Genomic DNA, 21,159 nt, shown 5'->3' with positions numbered 1-21,159 from the left:
TGGAATAATTATAGTTCCACTGATATTTCTTCTGCCCAGATTAGTAGTCTCAACTAATCTCTTTCTCTTTTAAAAAATATTTTTTGAAAGTAGACCTTAAAAGTTCTTATAAGATAAAACACTTTTGTAAGTATCTAGTGACAGATGTTAACTACATGTATTGAAATGATTATTTTGCAGTGTATACAAATATCAAACCATTATATGGCCCACCTGAAACTAATATATGTCAATTATGCCTCATAAAAATTTTTAAAATAAAGTAATAAAAAAATCTTAAATAAAGGCATGTTGGGATACACAGGGAAATTATTCAAAATAGATTCCTCTAAAATTTCATTTAAAATTTTACTTTTGAAAGTTATAGAAAGAAGATTTTCTTTCTCAGTTTGTCATTTTCATTTAACTCTTTCAAATATGTAGGTTGTGATAGTTTTCTTAAAATGCACTGATCTTTAATGTTAAGTTCTGAGTCTTTTATTTTTTGAGAAAAATAAAGATCATTTCTGTTTAAAGAAGTCTTTAGCATGCATAAGGTGATGTAATCAAGAAAGCTTATGTTAACATCGTTTGTGGTAATCCTCCCATCACAGAAATTGGTAAATATCTATCAACAGAAGAATGAATATAAATACTTTCTGGTTTAGTCATTTAATGGACTGTTCAGAGCACTTAAAATTGAATTAACTAGAGCTTTCTGTACCACTATTAGTATATCTCAAAAACAATGTTAAGAGAAAAAACAAAGTATAGAAGCATGAGTACAGTATGATGCCATCTCTACAAAATGTAATCACGTGCAAGACAATGCTCTTTATACATTTATGTAATAAAAGGATAAAGTCTATATGAGAATTATAAATAAATTATGAGTACTTCTTTGAAGAACAGGTAGAATAGAATTAAGGAGTCTTCAACTATATATGCATTGCATTTCTAAGTCTGGATGGTATATCCATGGGTATGTGAAAAATTTTGTTAATTTTTTAAATTGAAGTATAATCAACTTACAATACTTGTATTAATTTCAGGTGTATAACATAGTAATGATCACCACAAGTCTAGCTACCATCTGTCTCTATACACAATACATTACAGTGTCATTGACCATATTATGTCCCATGTTGTTGTTCAGTCACTAAGTTGTGTCTTACTGTTCGTGACCCCATGGACTGCAGCATGCTGGGCTTCCCTGGCCTTCACTATCGCCCAGAGTTTGCTCAAACTCACGTCCACTGAGTCGGAGATGCCATCCAACCATTTCATCCTCTGTCCTCCCCACTTCTCCTCCTGTCCTCAATATTTCCCAGCATCAGGGTCTTTTTCAATGAGTGGACTCCTTGCATCAGGTGGCCAAAGTACTTTATTCCTGTTATTCCCTATGCTATATACTATATCCACATGACTTACTTATTTTATAACTGGAAATTGTACCCCTTTATCCCCTCCACCAATTTTCCTTATCTTCACACATCCCTCCTCTTTAGCAACTATAGTTTGTTCTATGTATCTATGAGTCTATTTCTATTTTGTTTTGTTTGCCTCTTTTGTTTGTTAATTCTACATATAAGTGATATAATATGGAGGTTGTCTTTCTCTGACTGTTTCACTCAGCATAAGTATTCTCTAGTTCCATTTATGTTGTTGCAAATGACATGCTTTCATTCTTTCTAGGGCTGAGTAGTATTCCTGTGTGTGTTTTTGTGTGTGTGTGTAGCACATCTTCTTTATCTATTCATCTGTTGATAGATATCTAGGTTACTTATATATCTTGGCTAGTGTAAACAGTGCTGCAGTGAATCAGTGCAGTTCAGTCGCTCAGTCATGTCCAACTCTTTGTGACTCCATGAATCGCAGCATGCCAGGCCTCCCTGTCCATCACCAACTCCTGGAGTTCACTCAGACTCACATCCATCAAGTCGGTGATGCCATCCAGCCATCTGATCCTCTATTGCCCCCTTCTCCTCCTGCCCCCAATCCCTCTCAGCATCAGAGTCTTTTCCAATGAGTCAGCTCTTCACATGAGGTGGCCAAAGTACTGGAGTTTCAGCTTCAGCATCAGTCCTTCCAAAGAACACCCAGGACTGATCTCCTTTACAATGGACTGGTTGGATCTCCTTGCAGTCCAAGGGACTCTCAAGAGCCTTCTCCAACACCACAGTTCAAAAGCATCAATTCTTCAGCCACCAGCTTTCTTCACCGTCCAACTGTCACATCCATATGTGACTACTGGAAAAACCATAGCCTTGACTAGATGGACCTTTGTTGGCAAAGTAATGTCTCTGCTTTTCAACATGCTATCTAGGTTGGTCATAACTTTCTTCCAGGGAGTAAGCATCTTTTAATTTCATGGCTGTAATCACCATCTGCAGTGATTTTGGAGCCCCCCCAAATAAAGTCTGACACTGTTTCCACTGTTTCCCCATCTATTTCCCATGAAGTGATGGGACCAGATGCCATGATCTTCGTTTTTTGAATGTTGAGCTTTAAGTCAACTTTTTCACTCTCCTCTTTCACTTTCATCAAGAGGCATTTTAGTTCCCCTTCCCTTTCTGCCATAAGGGTGGTGTCATCTGCATATCTGAGGTTATTTATATTTCTCCCGGCAATCTTGATTCCAGCTTGTGCTTCTTCCAGTCCAGCATTTCTCATGATGTACTCTGCATATAAGTTAAATAAGCAGGGTGACAATATGCAGCCTTGACGTACTCCTTTTCCTATTTGGAACCAGTCTGTTGTTCCATGTCCAGTTCTAACTGTTGCTTCCTGACCTGCATACAGGTTTCTCAAGAGGCAGGTCAGGTGGTCTGGTATGCCCATCTCTTGAAGAATTTTCCACAGTTTATTGTGATCCATACAGTCAAAGGCTTTGGCATAGTCAATAAAGCAGAAATAGATGTTTTCTGGAACTCTCTTGCTTTTTCGATGATCCAGCGGATGTTGGCAATTTGATCTCTGGTTCCTCTGCCTTTTCTAAAACCAGCTTGAACATCAGGAAGTTCACGGTTCACATATTGCTGAAGCTTGGCTTGGAGAATTTTGAGCATTGCTTTACTAGCGTGTGAAATGAGTGCAATTGTGTGGTAGTTTGAGCATTCTTTTGCTTTGCCTTTCTTTGGGATTGGAATGAAAACTGACCTTTTCCAGTCCTGTGGCCACTGCAGAGTTTTCCAAATTTGCTGGTATATTGAGTGCAGTACTTTCACAGCATCATCTTTCAGGATTTGAAACAGCTCAACTGGAATTCCATCACCTCTACTAGCTTTGTTCGTAGTGATGCTTTCTAAGGCCCACTTGACTTCACATTCCAGGATGTCTGGCTCTAGGTGAGTGATCACACCATCATGATTATCTGGGTCGTGAAGATCTTTTTTGTACAATTCTGTGTATTCTTGCCATCTCTTCTTAATATCTTCTGCTTCTGTTAGGTCCATACCATTTCTGTCCTTTATTGAGCCCATCTTTGCATGAAATGTTCCCTTGGTATCTCTGATTTTCTTGAAGAGATCTCGAGTCTTTCCCATTCTCTTGTTTTCCTCTGTTTATTTGCATTGATCGCTGAGGAAGGCTTTCTTATCTCTCCTTGCTATTCTTTGCAACTCTGCATTCAGATGCTTATATCTTTCCTTTTCTCCTTTGCTTTTCACTTCTCTTCTTTTCACAGCTATTTGTAAGGCCTCCCCAGACAGCCATTTTTTTTTTTTGCATTCTTTTCCATGGGGATGGTCTTGATCCCTGTCTCCTGTACAGTGTCACGAACCTCCGTCCATAATTCATCAGGCACTCTATCTATCAGATCTAGTCCCTTAAATCTATTTCTCACTTCCACTGTATAATCATAAGGGATTTGGTTTAGGTCATACCTGAATGGTCTAGCAGTTTTCCCTACTTTCATCAATTTCAGTCTGAATTTGGCAATAAGGAGTTCGTGAGCCACAGTCAGCTCCCGGTCTTGTTTTTGCTGACTGTATAGATCTTCTCCATCTTTGGCTGCAAAGAATATAATCAGTCTGATTTCGGTGTTGACCACCTGGTGATGTCCATGTGTAGAGTCTTCTCTTGTGTTGGTGGAAGAGGGTGTTTGCTTTGACCAGTGCGTTCTCTTGGCAAAACTCTATTAGCCTTTGCCTTGCTTCATTCCATATTCCAAGGCCAAATTTGCCTGTTACTCCAGGTGTTTCTTCACTTCCTACTTTTGCATTCCAGTCCCCTATAATGAAAAGGACAACTTTTATGGATGTTAGTTCTAAAAGGTCTTGTAGGTCTTCATAGAACCATTCAACTTCAGCTTCTTCAGTGTTACTGGTTGGGGCATAGACTTGGATTACTGTGATATTGAATGGTTTGCCTTGGAAACGAACAGAGATCTTTCTGTCGTTTTTGAGACTGCATCCAAGTGCTGCATTTCGGACTCTTTGGTTGACCATGATGGCTACTCCATTTCTTCTGAGGGATTCCTGCCCACAGTAGTAGATATAATGGTCATCTGAGTTAAATTCACCCATTCTGCTCCATTTTAGTTCGCTAATTCCTAGAATGTCGACATTCACTCTTGCCATCTCCTGTTTGACCACTTCCAATTTGCCTTGATTCATGGACCTGACATTCCAGATTCCTATGCAATATTGCTCTTTACAGCATCGGACCTTGCTTCTATCATCAGTCACATCCATAAGTGGGTATTGTATTTTCTTTGGCTCCATCCCTTCATTCTTTCTGGAGTTATTTCTCCACTGATCTCCAGTAGCGTATTAGGTACCTACCGACCTGGGGAGTTCCTCTTTCAGTGTCCTATCATTTTGATACTGTTCGTGGGGTTCTCCAGGCAAGAATACTGAATTGGTTTGCCATTCCCTCCTCCAGTGGACCACATTCTGTCAGACCTCTCTACCATGACCTGCCCGTCTTGGGTGGCCCCACAGGCATGGCTTAGTTTCATTGAGTTAGACAAGGCTGTGGTCTGTGTGATTAGATTGACTAGTTTTCTGTGAGTATGGTTTCAGTGTGTCTGCCCTCTGATGCCCTCTTGCAACACCTACCATCTTACTTGGGTTTCTCTTACCTTGGATGTGTGGTATCTTTCACGGCTGCTCCAGCAAAGTGCAGCCACTGCTCCTTACCTTGAAGGAGGGGTATCTCCTCACGGCCACCCCTCCTGACCTTGAATGTGGAGTAGCTCCTCTCGGCCCCCCTGTGCCCCCGCTGCAGTGAATGGGGGTGCATATATCTCTTCAAGTTAGTCTTCTCCAGCACTGCATATATCTCTTCAAGTTAGTGTTTTCATTTTCTTTGAATAAACACTCAGAAGTGCATTTGCTAGATCATATCATATATGACAAAGGTCCATATAGTCAAGGCTATGGTTTTCCCAGTGGTCTCATACAGTTGTGAGAGCTGGAGTGTAAAGAAGGCAGAACACCACAGAATTGATGCCTTTGAACTGTAGTGCTGGAGAAGGCTCCTGAAAGTCCCTTGGACAACAAGGAGATCCAACCAGTCAATCTTAAGGGAGATCAACCCTGAATATTCACTGGAAGGACTGATGCTGACGCTGAAGCTCCAATATTTTGGTTATCTGATGCAAACAGATGACTCATTGGATAAGTCCCTGATGCTGGGAAACATTGAGGGCAGAAGGAGAGGAGTGCATCAGAGGATGAGATGGTTTGATGGCATCACTGATGAAACGAACATGAACTTGGGCAAACTCTGGGAGATGGTGAGGGACAGGGAGGCCTGACATGCTGCAGTCCATGGGGTCGTGAAGAGTCAGATACAACTGGATGACTAAACAACAACAACAAAAATGGTAGTTCTATTTTTAATTTTTTGAGGAACCTCTATACTGTTTCCACAGAGACTGTACCAATTTACATTCCTGCCAACAATGTATGAGGGTTCCCTTTTCTCCATATTCTTGACAACAGTTTGTTGTCTTTTTATAATAGCCATTCTGACAGATGTGAGATGATATCTCATTGTGGTTTTGATTTGTATTTGCCTGATAATTAGTGATGTTGAGCATCTTCTATATACCTGTTGAAAAGTGTATGTCTTCTTTTTAAAAATGTCTATTCAGATCTCCTGTCCATTTTTAATTGATTTTTAAAAAATTGAGTTGCATGAGTTCTTTACATATTTTCGATATTAACCTCTTATTAGCTATATTTGCAATTATCTTTTCCCATTTATTAGATTGCCTTTTTGTTTTGTTGGTGGTTTTCTTTACTGTGCTAAAGGAGTGTATGACTAAGTTTTATATTCTTTAAATATTTCATAACTAATGTTTTTAATGAAAAAAATTGTTATAGTCTGTTACTTTCTGTATCCTTTAGGATAACTTAAATATATTTTGGTCATTTGAATCTCAAATATTTTTTTCCTAATGTTCTGACTGTGGTTAGAAGGCCTCACATGCATTTGGAATTATTCTTTCTGCACTAAGATAGGCTTTATTCCCATTTTATCCATTGCAGAATAAATGTTTGTCTAGAGATTGATATGCATACCAGTTAGTGGTAACACAGCTTATGTTGAAATGTAATGATTATGTGAGATCATTCCTTATTCAAGAAATTTAGTTGTGTTTTCCTCTGTAACCATTGCTCAAAATGTCACTTTCCAGGTGGGATTTGCTTTCATAAACTGCTCTTTACAGCAATCTATCCACATGCTTAATCCTTTGCCATCTCACTGAATATAGTACCTACATATTTGGTGGCTGAAACTCTTTCTCTGCCTCAGTGCAACTAGTAGTTTTCTAGATCGGGATCTGACTAGCGTGAAACTGTGGGTGCACAAACCAAAATATGTAACATTATCACTAAATTACCCCCTTTGAAAATCATCAACTTTTAACAATATGGCAATTTTTTCATATGATCCTGCAATTGCACTTTGGATATATACACCTCAGGGTATTGAAAGCATGATCTCAAAGAGATATTTATGCACCCATGTTCATAACAGCATTACTTAAAATAGCCAAATATGGAAGGAGCCTAAATGTCCATCAGTAGATGAATGGATAAAATGAAATGTGGTATACACATACAATGGAATAAAAAGGCCTAAAAAGGAAGGAAATTCTGACACATGCTGCTACATGGATGAAACTTGGGGACTATTATAGTTGCTCATTCAAACAGTTGCATGGTACTTAGACCCATGATCTGTAGGTACAGAGGGACTCAATCTCCATTGGAGTTTGTATGTGAGAAATTGGATATTGAGTCTATTTTGCTGATAATATTCATTTCCACTTGAAGCAAATGGTTATGGTTTTTAGAAGACCAGGCAGTGATATCAATGCTGTGAATTTTGATGATTATATTGGGCTGGGCAGCAAGTTCATTCAGGTTTTTTCATACCATCTTATGGGAAAGCCTAAATGAACTTTCTGGCCAGCCTAATACTAGTTTCTAGTAATTTGTTGAGAAGATCGAAGTAATTTTGTTATAAATACCTTGAACTTAGGGCTTCCCTGGTGGCTCAGTGGTAAAGAGTCTGTCTACAGTGCAGGAGATTCAGGTTCGATCCCTGGGTCAGGAAGAGCTCCTGGAGGAAATGCTAACCCACTCCTGTGTTTTTGCCTGGGAAATCTCATGAACCAAGGAGCCAGGCAGGGAGTTCATGGGGTGGCAAAAGAGTCGGACACAACTTGGTGACTAAACAACAACAACCTTGAACTTAAGTTAAATTCTCACGTGTATTTGGCAAATTAGCTCAGATTCTAGAGTGTTCTTAAACTGAAAAATCTTTTTTTTCCTTTTACACCACTAGTTCCTTTTCTTAAAGTTTTACCTCTTTTACCAAGATAAAAAACTAAGATGAATTTAGTTTTAGATTGAATTGAATATGAAATTAAAATTTGTATTTTCCCAAAGGTTTATAATTCTTAGTTTAATAATGAATTTCTACTACATTCTTTTCAGCACTCTAAAGTAGCACTTAACTTAGTGGTGCAAAGTACATGGTAAACGTTAGGGGAAAAAAAGTCATTTGAGAATATGATCCTATAAAGTAGTCTAACGATTTGTGCACCAGAAACATTGGCTGTGCTCCATGTAACAGTGCTGCTCCTGGACATTTTCTTAAGTGTCTTACTAACTTAATAACTGGCCATTGATTTGTAAGCCATGGCCCTCTGTATCTCCTCTGTCCAATATAATCATCACATATCCTTCTAATATTTCATGGAAAAAATATTTTTCTATTGAGAGAAAAAAGTTCTAGTTCTTTTATTTTACTTATTTTAGGAATGATCTAACTTTCCTCTGAGCTATGTAATTCCATGTCAAATTGGGGGGAAAGGGAGGTAAGTTGGGGGAGAAATAGATAAATACCTGTGAGCGCGGCTTGATTAAGATTTTCTCTCAAGATCTTGAACTGACAAACTAGATGAAGATTTCTTTAGCAGGAGTGGATTTCCAGGTGTATCTCTGAGATTTGGGAAAGGGCTTGTGACTGGAAAATCCAGTTTTCTTTGATGTCAGGTGACAAGATTATATCTTCAAAGGAATTATGTCTATATTGGACAAAGGATGCCCTTGCTTTCCTTCCTAACCTCCTTTACCCTTCCCCATCTCATTGTGTCTAGCATCTTATTGCCATCTCATCCAACAGAGAAGGAAATCTATGCTATGCGGTGAATGGAGGGTGTCATCACATCTCTGAGTGTATTCTCTTCATTTGTAGAGATTTCATCACAGGCTTACAAATTTGAATACCTTAAAAAGCAAGAAGGAATAGCTCTGCACACAGAGGGTGTGAGTCTGAAAGCCTCCCACCTCCCACCCAGCTGAATTCTAGACCTGTTTGTTCATTATAAATAAGTGCTTCTTTCTCTGGAAGTTGATCTTTGTGGCACTGCAAACCACGATCCTATTTGAGTCCTTTAAAAATGCATCCTTGAAAGTTTTACTAAAATCTATGTGTAAAGTATAACTTACCATGCTAGAATTCATTATATCTGTAACTTTTCAATAATACAGTTTTTTTTAAAAAAAGAAATACCTGTACTTGAATAATAAGGTCCAATTAAGCCTCGCTGAAAGAAGCGATGGTGACAAAGAAAAGAAAGTTGATTATAATAATAACAGCATATTAAAAGAAGTTTGTGTTAAGAAGCTCTTTCAAGCGCTGTACGTATAAAACATCACTCTTCAGCATGTTAGCCCTGTTTAATGATACGTATATACTTGCAGTGGAGTTTTCCCACCAAGATATATTTTTTAACATGAAACAAAATTAATAGAGGAGGAGAAGAAAGTCTAGAATTTCTTTTAGGATTATTTTCAAGTTTGGGTATCATTAAACCTGATTTTGGGTACAGGGTTTTTTTTTTATTAACAGTTGCTCATATGTCTTTTCTATAATCCTGATGTGTTCCTTCTGAGGATCATAAACAACGCAGGTATAAGATGCCTCTGTATTCGATAACATAGGAATTGAGTTGGGGTTGTCTGCTTTGATAGTATTAATACCTCATGTTGCATACGACTTTAAATGCTTAAAGGTTTCTCATAAATTTATCTCATTTGGTCTTTAAACATGACCCAGTGATATGGGAAGTGTCGTTACTATGCAGATTGAGCAGATGGAATACTTTCTTTACACATGAAAACTAAATCCACAGAGATGCAAAGATTTAGAGTTACACACACAGTTCAGCATCAGAGCAGGACAAGCCGCATATTCTTGGACTTGTCATCAGGTATATTTTCCTACATGTCTGTCCACAGATTTCATATGTCTGTTAAAAATATGATTTTCCAGGTTTTTGTTCGACTGTTTTTTTTTTTAACTTGAGCTTTTATGTAAGCATATAAGTACAAGTGTGCCGGGTTCCCTGACTTTAAAGATGAACCAGTTCTGTGACACCTGTGTTGGAGTGCTCGTCCTAAGCCGACTCAGCATGTAGAGAGTAAAGAAGAGTCCCATCTTCTCAGTGAGGCTCATGGTGTTCACCGCAGCCCATATGACATATCTTTGTTTAGCTTAGAGGCATTGAAATTAGGTAAGAAGATGGAGCTGGGGAATACAAGAAAGATTCCTTTTTTTCCCAACTTTAGTGGAACACTTGCCACATTCCATTGGGACAGAAAGATCTCAGAAGAGAAGACCTTGAAGGTCACCAGCAGGAAGCCATGGTCTTTTTTCCTGGCCCCAAACCACCAGCTTGTGCCTATCTTTTCTTTCAGGAAAAAGATCCTGGTTGCTAACTCTGTTTCTTCCACCCTGTGTCCATTTGGTTTGGCAATCTCACACCAGCTGTTCCCACTTCCTTCCCCTGCTGTAATTACTTAAATGTTAGGCAGAGAAACTTTCCAATTTTGGAGACTCTCCACATTTATTTATCCTTATGATGACCTCTACAGTGTTACATTGTCCCAAGTAGCTCTCAAAAGTTATCTTTGTCTTCCTTTGGATTGAGACCTATGTTAGATTGTCTCCTTTGCCTTGCTTCTTGGGTTGGTTATCAAAGCGTCCTGGAGAAAACATTTGAGGATGTTTTTGGTACAGCCAGAGAGTACAATGATTAAAGGTCCCCTAAGAGAGATGGGAATACCAGAACACCTGACCTGCCTCTTGAGAAATCTGTATGCAGGTCAGGAAGCAACAGTTAGAACTGGACATGGAACAACAGACTGGTTCCAAATAGGAAAAGGAGTACGTCAAGGCTATATATTGTCACCCTGCTTATTTATGCAGAGTACATCATGAGAAATGCTGGACTGGAAGAAGCACAAGCTGGAATCAAGATTGCCGGGAGAAATATCAATAACCTCAGATATGCAGATGACCACCACCCTTATGGCAGAAAGTGAAGGGGAACTAAAATGCCTCTTGATGAAAGTGAAAGAGGAGAGTGAAAAAGTTGGCTTAAAGCTCAACATTCAAAAAATGAAGATCATGGCATCTGGTCCCATCACTTCATGGGAAATAGATGGGGAAACAGTGGAAACAGTGTCAGACTTTATTTTTGGGGGCTCCAAAATCACTGCAGATGGTGATTGCAGCCATGAAATTAAAAGATGCTTACTCCTTGGAAGAAAAGTTATGACCAACCTAGATGGCATATTCAAAAGCAGAGATATTACTTTGCCGACTAAGGTCTGTCTAGTCAAGGCTATGGTTTTTCCTGTGGTCATGTATGGATGTGAGAGTTGGACTGTGAAGAAGGCTGAGCGCCGAAGAATTGATGCTTTTGAACTGTGATGTTGGAGAAGACTCTTGAGAGTCCCTTGGACTGCAAGGAGATCCAACCAGTCCATTGTAAAGGAGATCAGTCCTGGGTGTTCTTTGGAAGGACTGATGCTAAAGCTGAAACTCCAGTACTTTGACCACCTCATGCGAAGAGTTGACTCATTGGAAAAGACTGATGCTGGGAGGGATTGGGGGCAGGAGGAGAAGGGGATGACAGAGGATCAGATGGCTGGATGGCATCACTGACTTGATGGACATGAGTTTGTGTGAACTCTGGGAGTTGGTGATGGACAGGGAGGCCTGCTGCTGCTGCTGCTAAGTCGCTTCAGTCGTGTCCGACTCTGTGCGACCCCATAGATGGCAGCCCACCAGGCTCCCCCATCCCTGCGATTCTCTAGGCAAGAACACTGGAGTGGGTTGCCATTTCCTTCTCCAATGCATGAAAGTGAAAAGTCAAAGTGAAGTCACTCAGTTGTATCTGACTCTTAGCGACCCCATAGACTACAGCCTACCAGGCTCCTCCATCCATGGGATTTTCCAGGCAAGAGTACTGGAGTGGGGTGCCATTGCCTTCTCCAACAGGGAGGCCTGGCGTGCTGCAATTCATGGGATCGCAAAGGGTCGGACACGACTGAGCGACTGAATTGAATTGAACTGAACTGAACTGAAAGACTTTAGGCAAGAACGAAGTTGCAGTGGGGTGATGTATCTTCAGAAACAGTTCACTGTTAAGGAACTGGAGTTTATGTTGATTTTTATTTTTCATTTTTCAGGCTCTTTAGACAAGACATTTCCACTGAGTGATGTGAAGTATTGCAGTTGCCTGTTAAATTTATTCCCCTTCCTCTTTTTTATTCCCCTTCCTCCTTTTTATTCCCCTTCAATGGATTTAGCAGAAATTAAATATTCACTGGGGCTTCCCTGGTGGCTCAGCAGTAAAGAATCTACCTGTAGTGCAGGAGATGCAGGAGATGAGAGTTTGATCCCTGGGTCAGGAAGATCCCCTGGAGGAGGACCTGGCAACCTACTCCCATATTCTTGTCTGGAGAATCCCATGGAAAGAGGGGCCTGGTGGACTATAGTCATGGGGTCACAAAAGGTTGGACACAACTGAAGCAACTGAGCACGCACGCATGCAGACATTCACTGTTCCACCTCAGTATTTAAATACGTTTTCAGGTCTTGTTTGCTGTTTGTTTGTACTGAGTTAAAATGCACAAATAGTACCTTTCTTTCTTTGAGGTTGATACCTCCTTTAAGGTTACATCATAAGCTGTGAGTAAACTTCTTCAAGAGAACCATTTGTACCCATTTAGCTTCTATAAAATATGAGCAAGCAGTTAATAAGAACTCAGTAGGATGGCTATAAGGATGATTGAATATAGTTTTAGAATTTTTTATGATGCGTGCATTACCTGAAATGGAAGCAAAGAAGACGTGTAAGAGTTATTACTTCAATAAGCAATTCTTCAGGAAGACATAACGTACTGGCTGTAGGCCAGTAACCACTGTGGTTATTTCCTTTGGTGACAACCAGAGGGGAGCCTTCAGTTCATTCAGGCCTCATCACAGCTCCCTTCATCACCACCTCCATCTCTGTGCCTGGTGTACCAAACAGAAATCATGGTTGAGTAACTCCTGTGCTGGGTATAAGGACATCACTCCTTCCAGTGGCACAAGAACAGTGCTGACTTAGGCCTTTAGCCAAAAGTAAGTGATAGGATACAGTGCTGGAAGGGACCAACGATCCCTCTATCCAGTTCTTAGCGTGTTACATTAGAGAGAGGTGAGATGACACATGGCCAGTCAGGAGCAGAGCCAAGACTTAACACCTGTCTATCCTAATTCAGAGTCCAGTATTTTTTACATTCATGAACTAGTTAATGTATTTATTCTTTTATTGAGCACCAACTATATGCCCTGCAATCTGCTAGGCAATCAGTGGGGATACAAATATGAAGTAAACCTGGCTCTTGCACCCAAGGAACTCATGATGTAGGATTAGGAGAAGCGTAGGAAGCGGTGATTGCAGTGTGGCACATCCAGTGCTGCGACAGAGGTCGGTATAAGGAGTCATGAGGGCAAATTAAGGACATCAACTGCTTCTCTTGGGGGTTAGGTGTCATTGAAGGCAGTCAAGAGAGAACAGGGTTTCCTATGCAATATGCAGAGGATGCTGTGTGGTACAGGATTAAGAGAAGAGTGTTGTTTTTCTTTTCTTTTCTTTTTGCTTAGAGGGATGAGAGAAGACTATGCCTATCTAGGAAAGAGTGTGGTTTGCTCCTCTGGAGAGATGCTCCATAAATCAAGTTTGGAAAATTCTGCATACTATATTCCTGGCTTTGTGTTTTTCATGAACCGTGTGTGTGTGTGTAGCAGGGGAGGTAGAGAGATGCATTAACTGCCTGTGAAACATTGTGGGAAAGGACACTTTCAACTTTGCTCTACATCATCACTCATCTGTCTCTTGATTTTCATCCTCCAGGGCACTACCACTGTTCAAATCCAAAGTCTAGACATTCCTCAACTTGGCGATAACTACCTGAATGCTTTTTCCCATCCAGTACTAAATACCACTGTCGTAATTCATATTTTTAAAACTTTTACAAGGTTTACCTTTTAATTACTTGTCTTTCTTGGGTAATGCATTTACCCAATATAAACATTTATAAGTGCAAAAAGATGTACTACTGAAAAGTCATCCTTTCATCCTTGTCCTCCAGGCAGTTGGATCCCCTCTCCATTGGCAGCCACTATTCTTCGTTTCTTGTATATCCTTCCAGAGAGATTTTAGAAGTAGACAAATTAGGATTTTATTTTTCTCCCTTTTATATACATAAGTAGAAACATAGGGTAGCAACCATTCTATCCTTTCCTTTTGTTCACTAGGCAGTGTATCTTGGAGATCTTTCCATATCACTTCATAGAGAACTTTCTCATCTTTTGTTCAGCTGCATTATATTCCATCGTGTCGAGGAACCATAGTTTAGTCGGCTGGTCTCTAGTTGATAGAACATTTGTGTTGTTCCCAAACTTTGCTTTTACAAACAATGTCCCAGTGTGTGCAGAGACTTTTATATGTCTGTCACTCACCTGAAAAAACACTTTTACTCTCATATGCCCAAATGCCCACACAACAGAGTGCTTTATTTTGGCATTCAAGGCTTTCTTCAATTAGGCCCCAAATAACTTTCTATTATTATTAGTGTGTGCCAAAATGAACTTTCTTTTTTAACCCAATGATTGAATTCAAGATGTTTTCAATAATAAAAGGAAACCCTTTTATTTCTCTCTTCTATACTTCTCAAAATGAGCTGTCTTCTTTAGCCCCAGGAATAATATTTATTGTTTCCTAAATGGGCCTTTGCATTCCTAGTCTTCTAGCCTGGATTCCTACCTCCCTGCTTTGTGTTTGGAAGATGTGACTGTCCTCTTGAATTCCACCTTCTCTGCTGATCTTCAGCCTTTTTCAGTCCCCAGGAACGTCTTCTTTTCCCCAGAAACCCCAGCTCTTACTGTCGTATCGCTCTTTGGATGTAGGGCAGGTGGGCATTCATGTTTGTGTGTCCAGGCTTATAATGTTTTTTTTTACATGTGTATGTGTTCTTTTTTTCACCAGCAAGATTGTGAATATTGAACGGTCTCTTTTAGTATTTTATATACATCTACCCTGCTTATTTAACTTATATGCAGAGTACATCATGGGAAATGCTGGACTGGAAGAAACACAAGCTGGAATCAAGATTGCCGGGAAAATATCAATAACCTCAGATATGCAGATGATACCACCCTTATGGCAGAAAGTGAAGAGGAACTAAAAAGCCTCTTGATGAAAGTGAAAGAGGAGAGTGAAAAAGTTGGCTTAAAGCTCAACATTCAGAAAACGAAGATCATGGCATCCAGTCCCATCACTTCATGGGAAATAGATGGGGAAACAGTGGAAACAGTGTCAGACTTTATTTTTTTGTGCTCCAAAATCACTGCAGATGGTGACTGCAGCCATGAAATTAAAAGATGCTTACTCCTTGGAAGAAAAGTTATGACCAACCTAGATGGCATATTCAAAAGCAGAGACATTACTTTGCCGGCTAAGGTCCGTCTAGTCAAGGCTATGGTTTTTCCTGTGGTCATGTATGGATGTGAGAGTTGGACTGTGAAGAAAGCTGAGCACCGAAGAATTGATGCTTTTGAACTGTGATGTTGGAGAAGACTCTTGAGAGTCCCTTGGACTGCAAGGAGATCCAACCAGTCCATTCTGAAGGAGATCAACCCTGGGATTTCTTTGGAAGGACTGATGCTAAAGCTAAAGCTCCAGTACTTTGGCCACCTCATGCGAAGAGTTGACTCATTGGAAAAGACTCTGATGCTGGGAGGGATTGGGGGCAGGAGGAGAAGGGGACGACCGAGGATGAGATGGCTGGATGGCATCACGGACTCGATGGACGCGAGTCTGAGTGAACTCCGGGAGTTGGTGATGGACAGGAAGGCCTGGCGTGCTGCGATTCATGGGGTCGCAAAGAGTTGGACACGACTGAGCAACTGAACTGAACTGAACTGAACTGAACCCTGCACAATCCCTTCCTCTTTTTGTTTACTCATCTGTTACCCTTAATCATTCAGAAATCTTACCTACTGCTCCAAGCTAACGCCCTCCTAGTTTCCCCTTTGCCCCATGTTGATCCTGGGATGAATGACAGCCGGTCCCCTGGGATGAATGACAGCCTGCATCACTCCTTTGCTCCTCTTACCTCGCCTGGGTTGGTTCTGCTTCTGGTCTTAGCCAGATGGACCACACTGTAGACTCTACAAATGCCTCACGTTTCCTGTTTCCCTGGCAACACACATGCCATCTTTTCTAAAACACAGTCCCGTCTCTCTTTTCTAAATCATGTTTCCCCAACCTCAGTGAAGTTTTTATGCCACAGACTCTTCTAGATTGTCTCTTCCATGTCTCTAGTCATCTTGAAGTCTAGGAATAATAATAGCTGGCTTTATCGAGAGCTTTTTATGTGCCAGATATGATATAGCCACATTATTCCCATGATCCCATTTATTTCTCATAATCTAGAAGATAGGGGCACCACCTGCAATGTATTTATCATACTTCACTTCTTTTGGAACAATACATAACATTTATGACTAGTTATTGTCAGATGTCCTTATTGTCTATATATGAATTTGCCCCCCGACCAGTAACCGGTACCCTTTATTTCTAGTTTTACTCCAAGCATGCTGCTAGGTTCTTTCTCAGGGCATGATTGAGATTGTGCTTTGGGAAAGCTAACTCATTTTAATCTCTTTCCCCAAAGATTGTAGCTGATAAGATAATTCTGCGCATACATACTCTGCAGAAATGGTTTTCAGATTCAGGTTTTAGATTTTTCATGTTTATGCTGTTTTCCTAAAATCATAGTTGATACTTTTGTGCACTCCTGTCCCCTTCATCAGACTGTAAACTCAGATGCAGGAATTTAGTTGATACCTTTTATTCTTCACATTCTGAATTTCTAATTGCTAGTGATAAATAATAAAATTGTTAATATAAATTTTGCCACATAGAATATTTCAGTTAATTAGTTGAATTAATTAATTTTGTATTAGCTTTTGCTTTACTCTTCTCTTTTCTCTTTTTTCAGGAGATCATTTGCCAGAAGAATACTGTGAGTATTTTACTTAATCCTTCCATAAACGTTTTTCTCTTTTCTTTTTTATCAGCTAATTGCTGCTATATTTTCTATTTCTACAAATTATTAATTTCTGTCTCTTCCTTTTAAAATTTCTGACATATCAATATAAATATGGCTATTTTACTTAAGTATCCCTTTATAGTGAAACTTTATTTATACTAGTGGGAGATGACACTGATGCCTGTTTTTTTCTATATATAATTATATTTAGAACAAAACTACATAGTACATTCAATTTTATAAAATGATGAGTGTTCCTAAAGCAGCATATATATATAAATGCACTGATACACACACATATGTATGTGTGTGTGCATATCTATATATACAGGTATAGAGATATCTTTATCTATAAATTTACTGAGTATTTATATGTATACTATATATATAAATTATAAATGTGTCAATACATTTACATACATATATATACATATACACACATGGAAATATGTCTACATATCTCTATCATATTTACACTGAGATTGACTTAAGTTCCTAAGTCTTATTGATCACACTTTAAGACCTTTGAAAGCACACTACGAAGTTCTTACCCTCCACAGAAAATTAAAAATTAAAGAGTGATAAAGATGAATTTAAGAAATTGTAAATGCATGAAGAATAATTATATTTTGGAATTAGCATGGTTATGTCAATGGTCATGTTTTCATTTTGGAAAGTAAGCCAGTACTTAAAACCTTAATGTATTTCTGAAACGTAGAGGGGAAATAACATACTGCGTAAAAATCTGCACATGATTCCATCTATGATGATAAGATTAAAAGTACAATGGGTAAATTTCCCTTAGATCAGAAATTGAAGAAATTAAGATTTAAGAAATTTAAGAGTTCAGGTCAGGGACTCATTGCAGCATGAATAATGTTGCCATGATAAACTTATCCTTCACATCTCAACAGGAGAAGAACAAGGATTGCTTCATGCCTCAATTCAGTGTAGCAGATTTTATGAAGCAAATATTGATGGAACATGAACTGTGTGCTAGGTTTTGGGTTTGGTGCTGCAAGAGACTCACTGTGGAGGCTGAAAGTGGAGACAACTCATTCATAATTGTCCCAGGAGACAACTGATACAATGCTCAAAAGAGTGTTGCTAGGGGGGATGGTCAAGCAAATAAGCAAACAAACAAGTTAGAAATTAACGTAAGGCAATATCTCAAAGAGTGGCTAGCCCATCCCTCAAGTGGTCGTGGAAAGTTTTTCTGATGAGGTAGCATTTACTTGAATGGCAGAGAAGAACTGATCATGCCCAGTGATAGTTTGGACATGTGGGGAAGCAGGTTTGTAAGTTGACCCAATATTACACATTATGAACAAGTCATCCATTGACTCAAGTACGCTGCTGTGTTTCCAGTGCTAAGTCCCTCTCAAAAGTTGAGTATTTGGGGCATATATTTCAATATATTTGACGGCTGAGGGCATATCTTTCCAGAAGCTTAATTCATGCTCCACACATACTTATGTTCACCTTTATGTAACTTTTAAAAATTGAAAAACAGAGTTGGCATTTTTATTTTTAAAACAAAAACAGTAGAGATAATCAGAATTCGTCTAGATTTTGAGCTGTGTGTTTCTATAACCATGAAAACAAGTATGGGCTGAAGAGACCAGTCTTGTTATTTTATGACCATGCCTCATTGTTTTGAAATGTAAGGAAATTTCTTCCTTCAAGAAACAGGTTTAATTGTTTTAGAATTAGTATCTTATTAATAAAATACAATTGTTGCATCTAAAGTATCTGTTCTTGATCACAGTCTTTTTTATTTGCTTTGGATTATTAGGTATTTCAAACTCAGGATTGGCAGCAATGTGTAAATAGAAATTGCCGTAATGGTATTTCTAAGCTTTATGTGAGCCAACTTGGGAAATCAATGTTCCCGTATTATTAGTTTTCATCATTTTGAAAAGGTGATTTTTTCAATAGCTGGTATCCTTTTTAAAAACACACCATCCACAGCCACTCCGCACCTTCTTTCTCCCCACTGCAGGCTTGCTGTGTTGGCTCTTAGCTCAGGCCCAGAAGTGCCTCCTGCTGCTTACTTTCCCCCATTTTTTTTTTTTTTTAATCACCAACAATGGGACGTTGAAAAACAATACTGCCTTATAGAAGAGGTTCCAAAAAGTACATTGAGACCAGGAACTTGGGAAAGCTTCAGCATGCTGAATACCTTCAAGGATTCTGAAACCTCATCCCATGGGGTTTGAAGATAGTTGGAATCTGATTTTCTCTGCTATCTTCATGACTCTCATCTTTCTCTCTTTACCCACCTACTGCTCATTACACACCCAGATATCTGATACTCCTCCTCTCTCAGAATGTTTTATACAGATATGTTATTTCTCAATGCCCAGTCTTTCAGTAATAATGTATTCTAGTTCTTATATTATACACAAATACACATGATATTAAGGCTGCTGAAGGTACAGAACTTTATCCAGCAGTAGAGGAATAATATTCCCAAATTCCAATAATGCTTTTTGGTTCATTGGCTTCTCACCTGTTTGTCCTTACCTTGTGACTTAGAAGATTTGGAGCCTTCTCTTTGGTAGTTTTGAGTCAAAATGATTTTCAAAAATAGGAGTATTTGATTCTGTTGCTCTTTTACAACTCACTCAAAAGTTTAAGCTCTAGAAGATTTGAAAAGCCATCTCTGTATATGCTTGCCTTTCTTTTCTGCTTAGACAGTGGCTTGGGTAAAAGGATTAGTTTGGTGAACTTGCTGTGGGTTCTTGGTAACATTTTAGAAGCAGGGTATGTTTATTTTTCATCTTCCTGACTAGTCTTCCAATTACTGTTCCATGAAGGAGAACTTGTGAAAGGAACACCTTAATGTGCTTGATTTAAAAATCAAATCGCAACCTTTGGAGGTTCTTCTCATACTTTAACTAGAAGTCCAGTCCAGTTTCTGCTTCATTACCCGAGATACAAGTGCCTCAGAGAATAACATGTTCATAAATAATCAAGGGGGGCTGAAAGGACATTTGGTACTTCTTGGCTGTTTGCTACGAGGCAGTAAGTTGGCTCATGCAGGGGTCCGTGGAAGATGACCTGAAGCAAAGAGTTGGTGTGCCAGCAAGTCAAGGACACTCGGGAGGGTGCTCAGCCCCCTGGCCATAATAGCAGGCCCTCTGGAAAAGGAGTCCATGGACTGGCGTCCTAGACACATCACAGCCCAGCTGTGTGACCTTGCCAAGCCTTACCTGAATCCTCGCCTGTGAAATGGAGACGAGACAAGATCCCTTCCATCAGTGGACTGTTGTAAACATATGACCATTCATTCCTTGGCACCTGCACGTAATGAATAAATGTTTACTCTCATTCGTTTAGTTCAAAGGGTAAGAGAAGCAATGCATTGTTCTCCATTCTGCTGACATATAACTGGGGCTCCTGGACTCCCTAGAAGAGTGATAGGTAGAGTTTTCTCCCCATCTCATTCTAGTTTTCAGCCCTCTGCTTTTTTTCTTTCTCTCTGGCTTTTTCTCTTAGAAGTGAAGTGAAGTCACTCAGTCGTGTCTAACTCTTTGTGACCCCATGGACTGTAGCCTACCACGCTCCTCTGTCCACAGGACTTTGCAAGCAAGAGTACTGGAGTGGGTTGCCATTTCTCTTAGAGGTCTCTCTCATTTCCTCAGACTCAGCCATACCAAATAATTTCCAGGTCTGCATTTTGGCTTGGAACTCTTGGATATTATCACTTTAGAAGTCCTGTTTCCCTTAAATCCCAGCCTTTCAAAAGTGTGCATGTCACCCTACTCACCAAATCAGATCTGACCCTCTTGAAGTTCATCTCATATTTTAACTAGAAGTCAGGCCCTGTTTGTGATTCATTACCTAATATATAACAAATGCCCCCAAATGTAATTTGTTCATAAATATTAAAAAATAAGTCTAGTTCTGCTTCTGAATTCTTGATTTTTGTTAAGGATCCCATTCTCTTTTAAGGAACCCCATTTACCACTATGAAGTGGCCTTCAATGCCTCCTTTTTCCTCTGTTTCAATATCTGCAACCAGTTGGCTGGTCTCGATGATTCTTTCTTCTTAACGTCAAGTTCAGGCATCCACGTTTGTGATCTGGTCTTGCTTTGTAGCTCCCCACCTTGCTTCCTTAAGTCTCATTTCTTTCTCTTTCAGTCCATTCTGTTTTCTGCCTGGACTGTCAAAAGGCACAGCTTTAGTTATGTTTTCTTTCCTGCTCTGAATCCTTCCAGATTTCTCACTGCCCTGAGATTGAACAGAGATTGAAATCCT

At 39.4% G+C, this 21,159-nt stretch overlaps 1 protein-coding gene across 1 annotated transcript in view; it reads left to right on the top strand.

The window, feature by feature from the left end:
• Positions 1-21,159, top strand: part of MAP3K5 (mitogen-activated protein kinase kinase kinase 5) — a 228,197-nt gene that overhangs the window by 68,615 nt on the left and 138,423 nt on the right. The window contains exon 3 of the mRNA XM_040239312.1: positions 16,845-16,868. Coding sequence (XP_040095246.1) covers positions 16,845-16,868 — 24 coding nt within the window. The remainder of the gene's footprint in view (positions 1-16,844; positions 16,869-21,159) is intronic.

The sequence above is a fragment of the Oryx dammah genome, unplaced genomic scaffold (genome assembly GCF_014754425.2).
Source record: "Oryx dammah isolate SB20612 unplaced genomic scaffold, SCBI_Odam_1.1 HiC_scaffold_4, whole genome shotgun sequence".
Taxonomy (NCBI): Eukaryota; Metazoa; Chordata; class Mammalia; order Artiodactyla; family Bovidae; genus Oryx; species Oryx dammah.
Note: the sequence above shows the minus strand (reverse complement) of the source record. Positions and strands in the feature narration are given on the sequence as shown.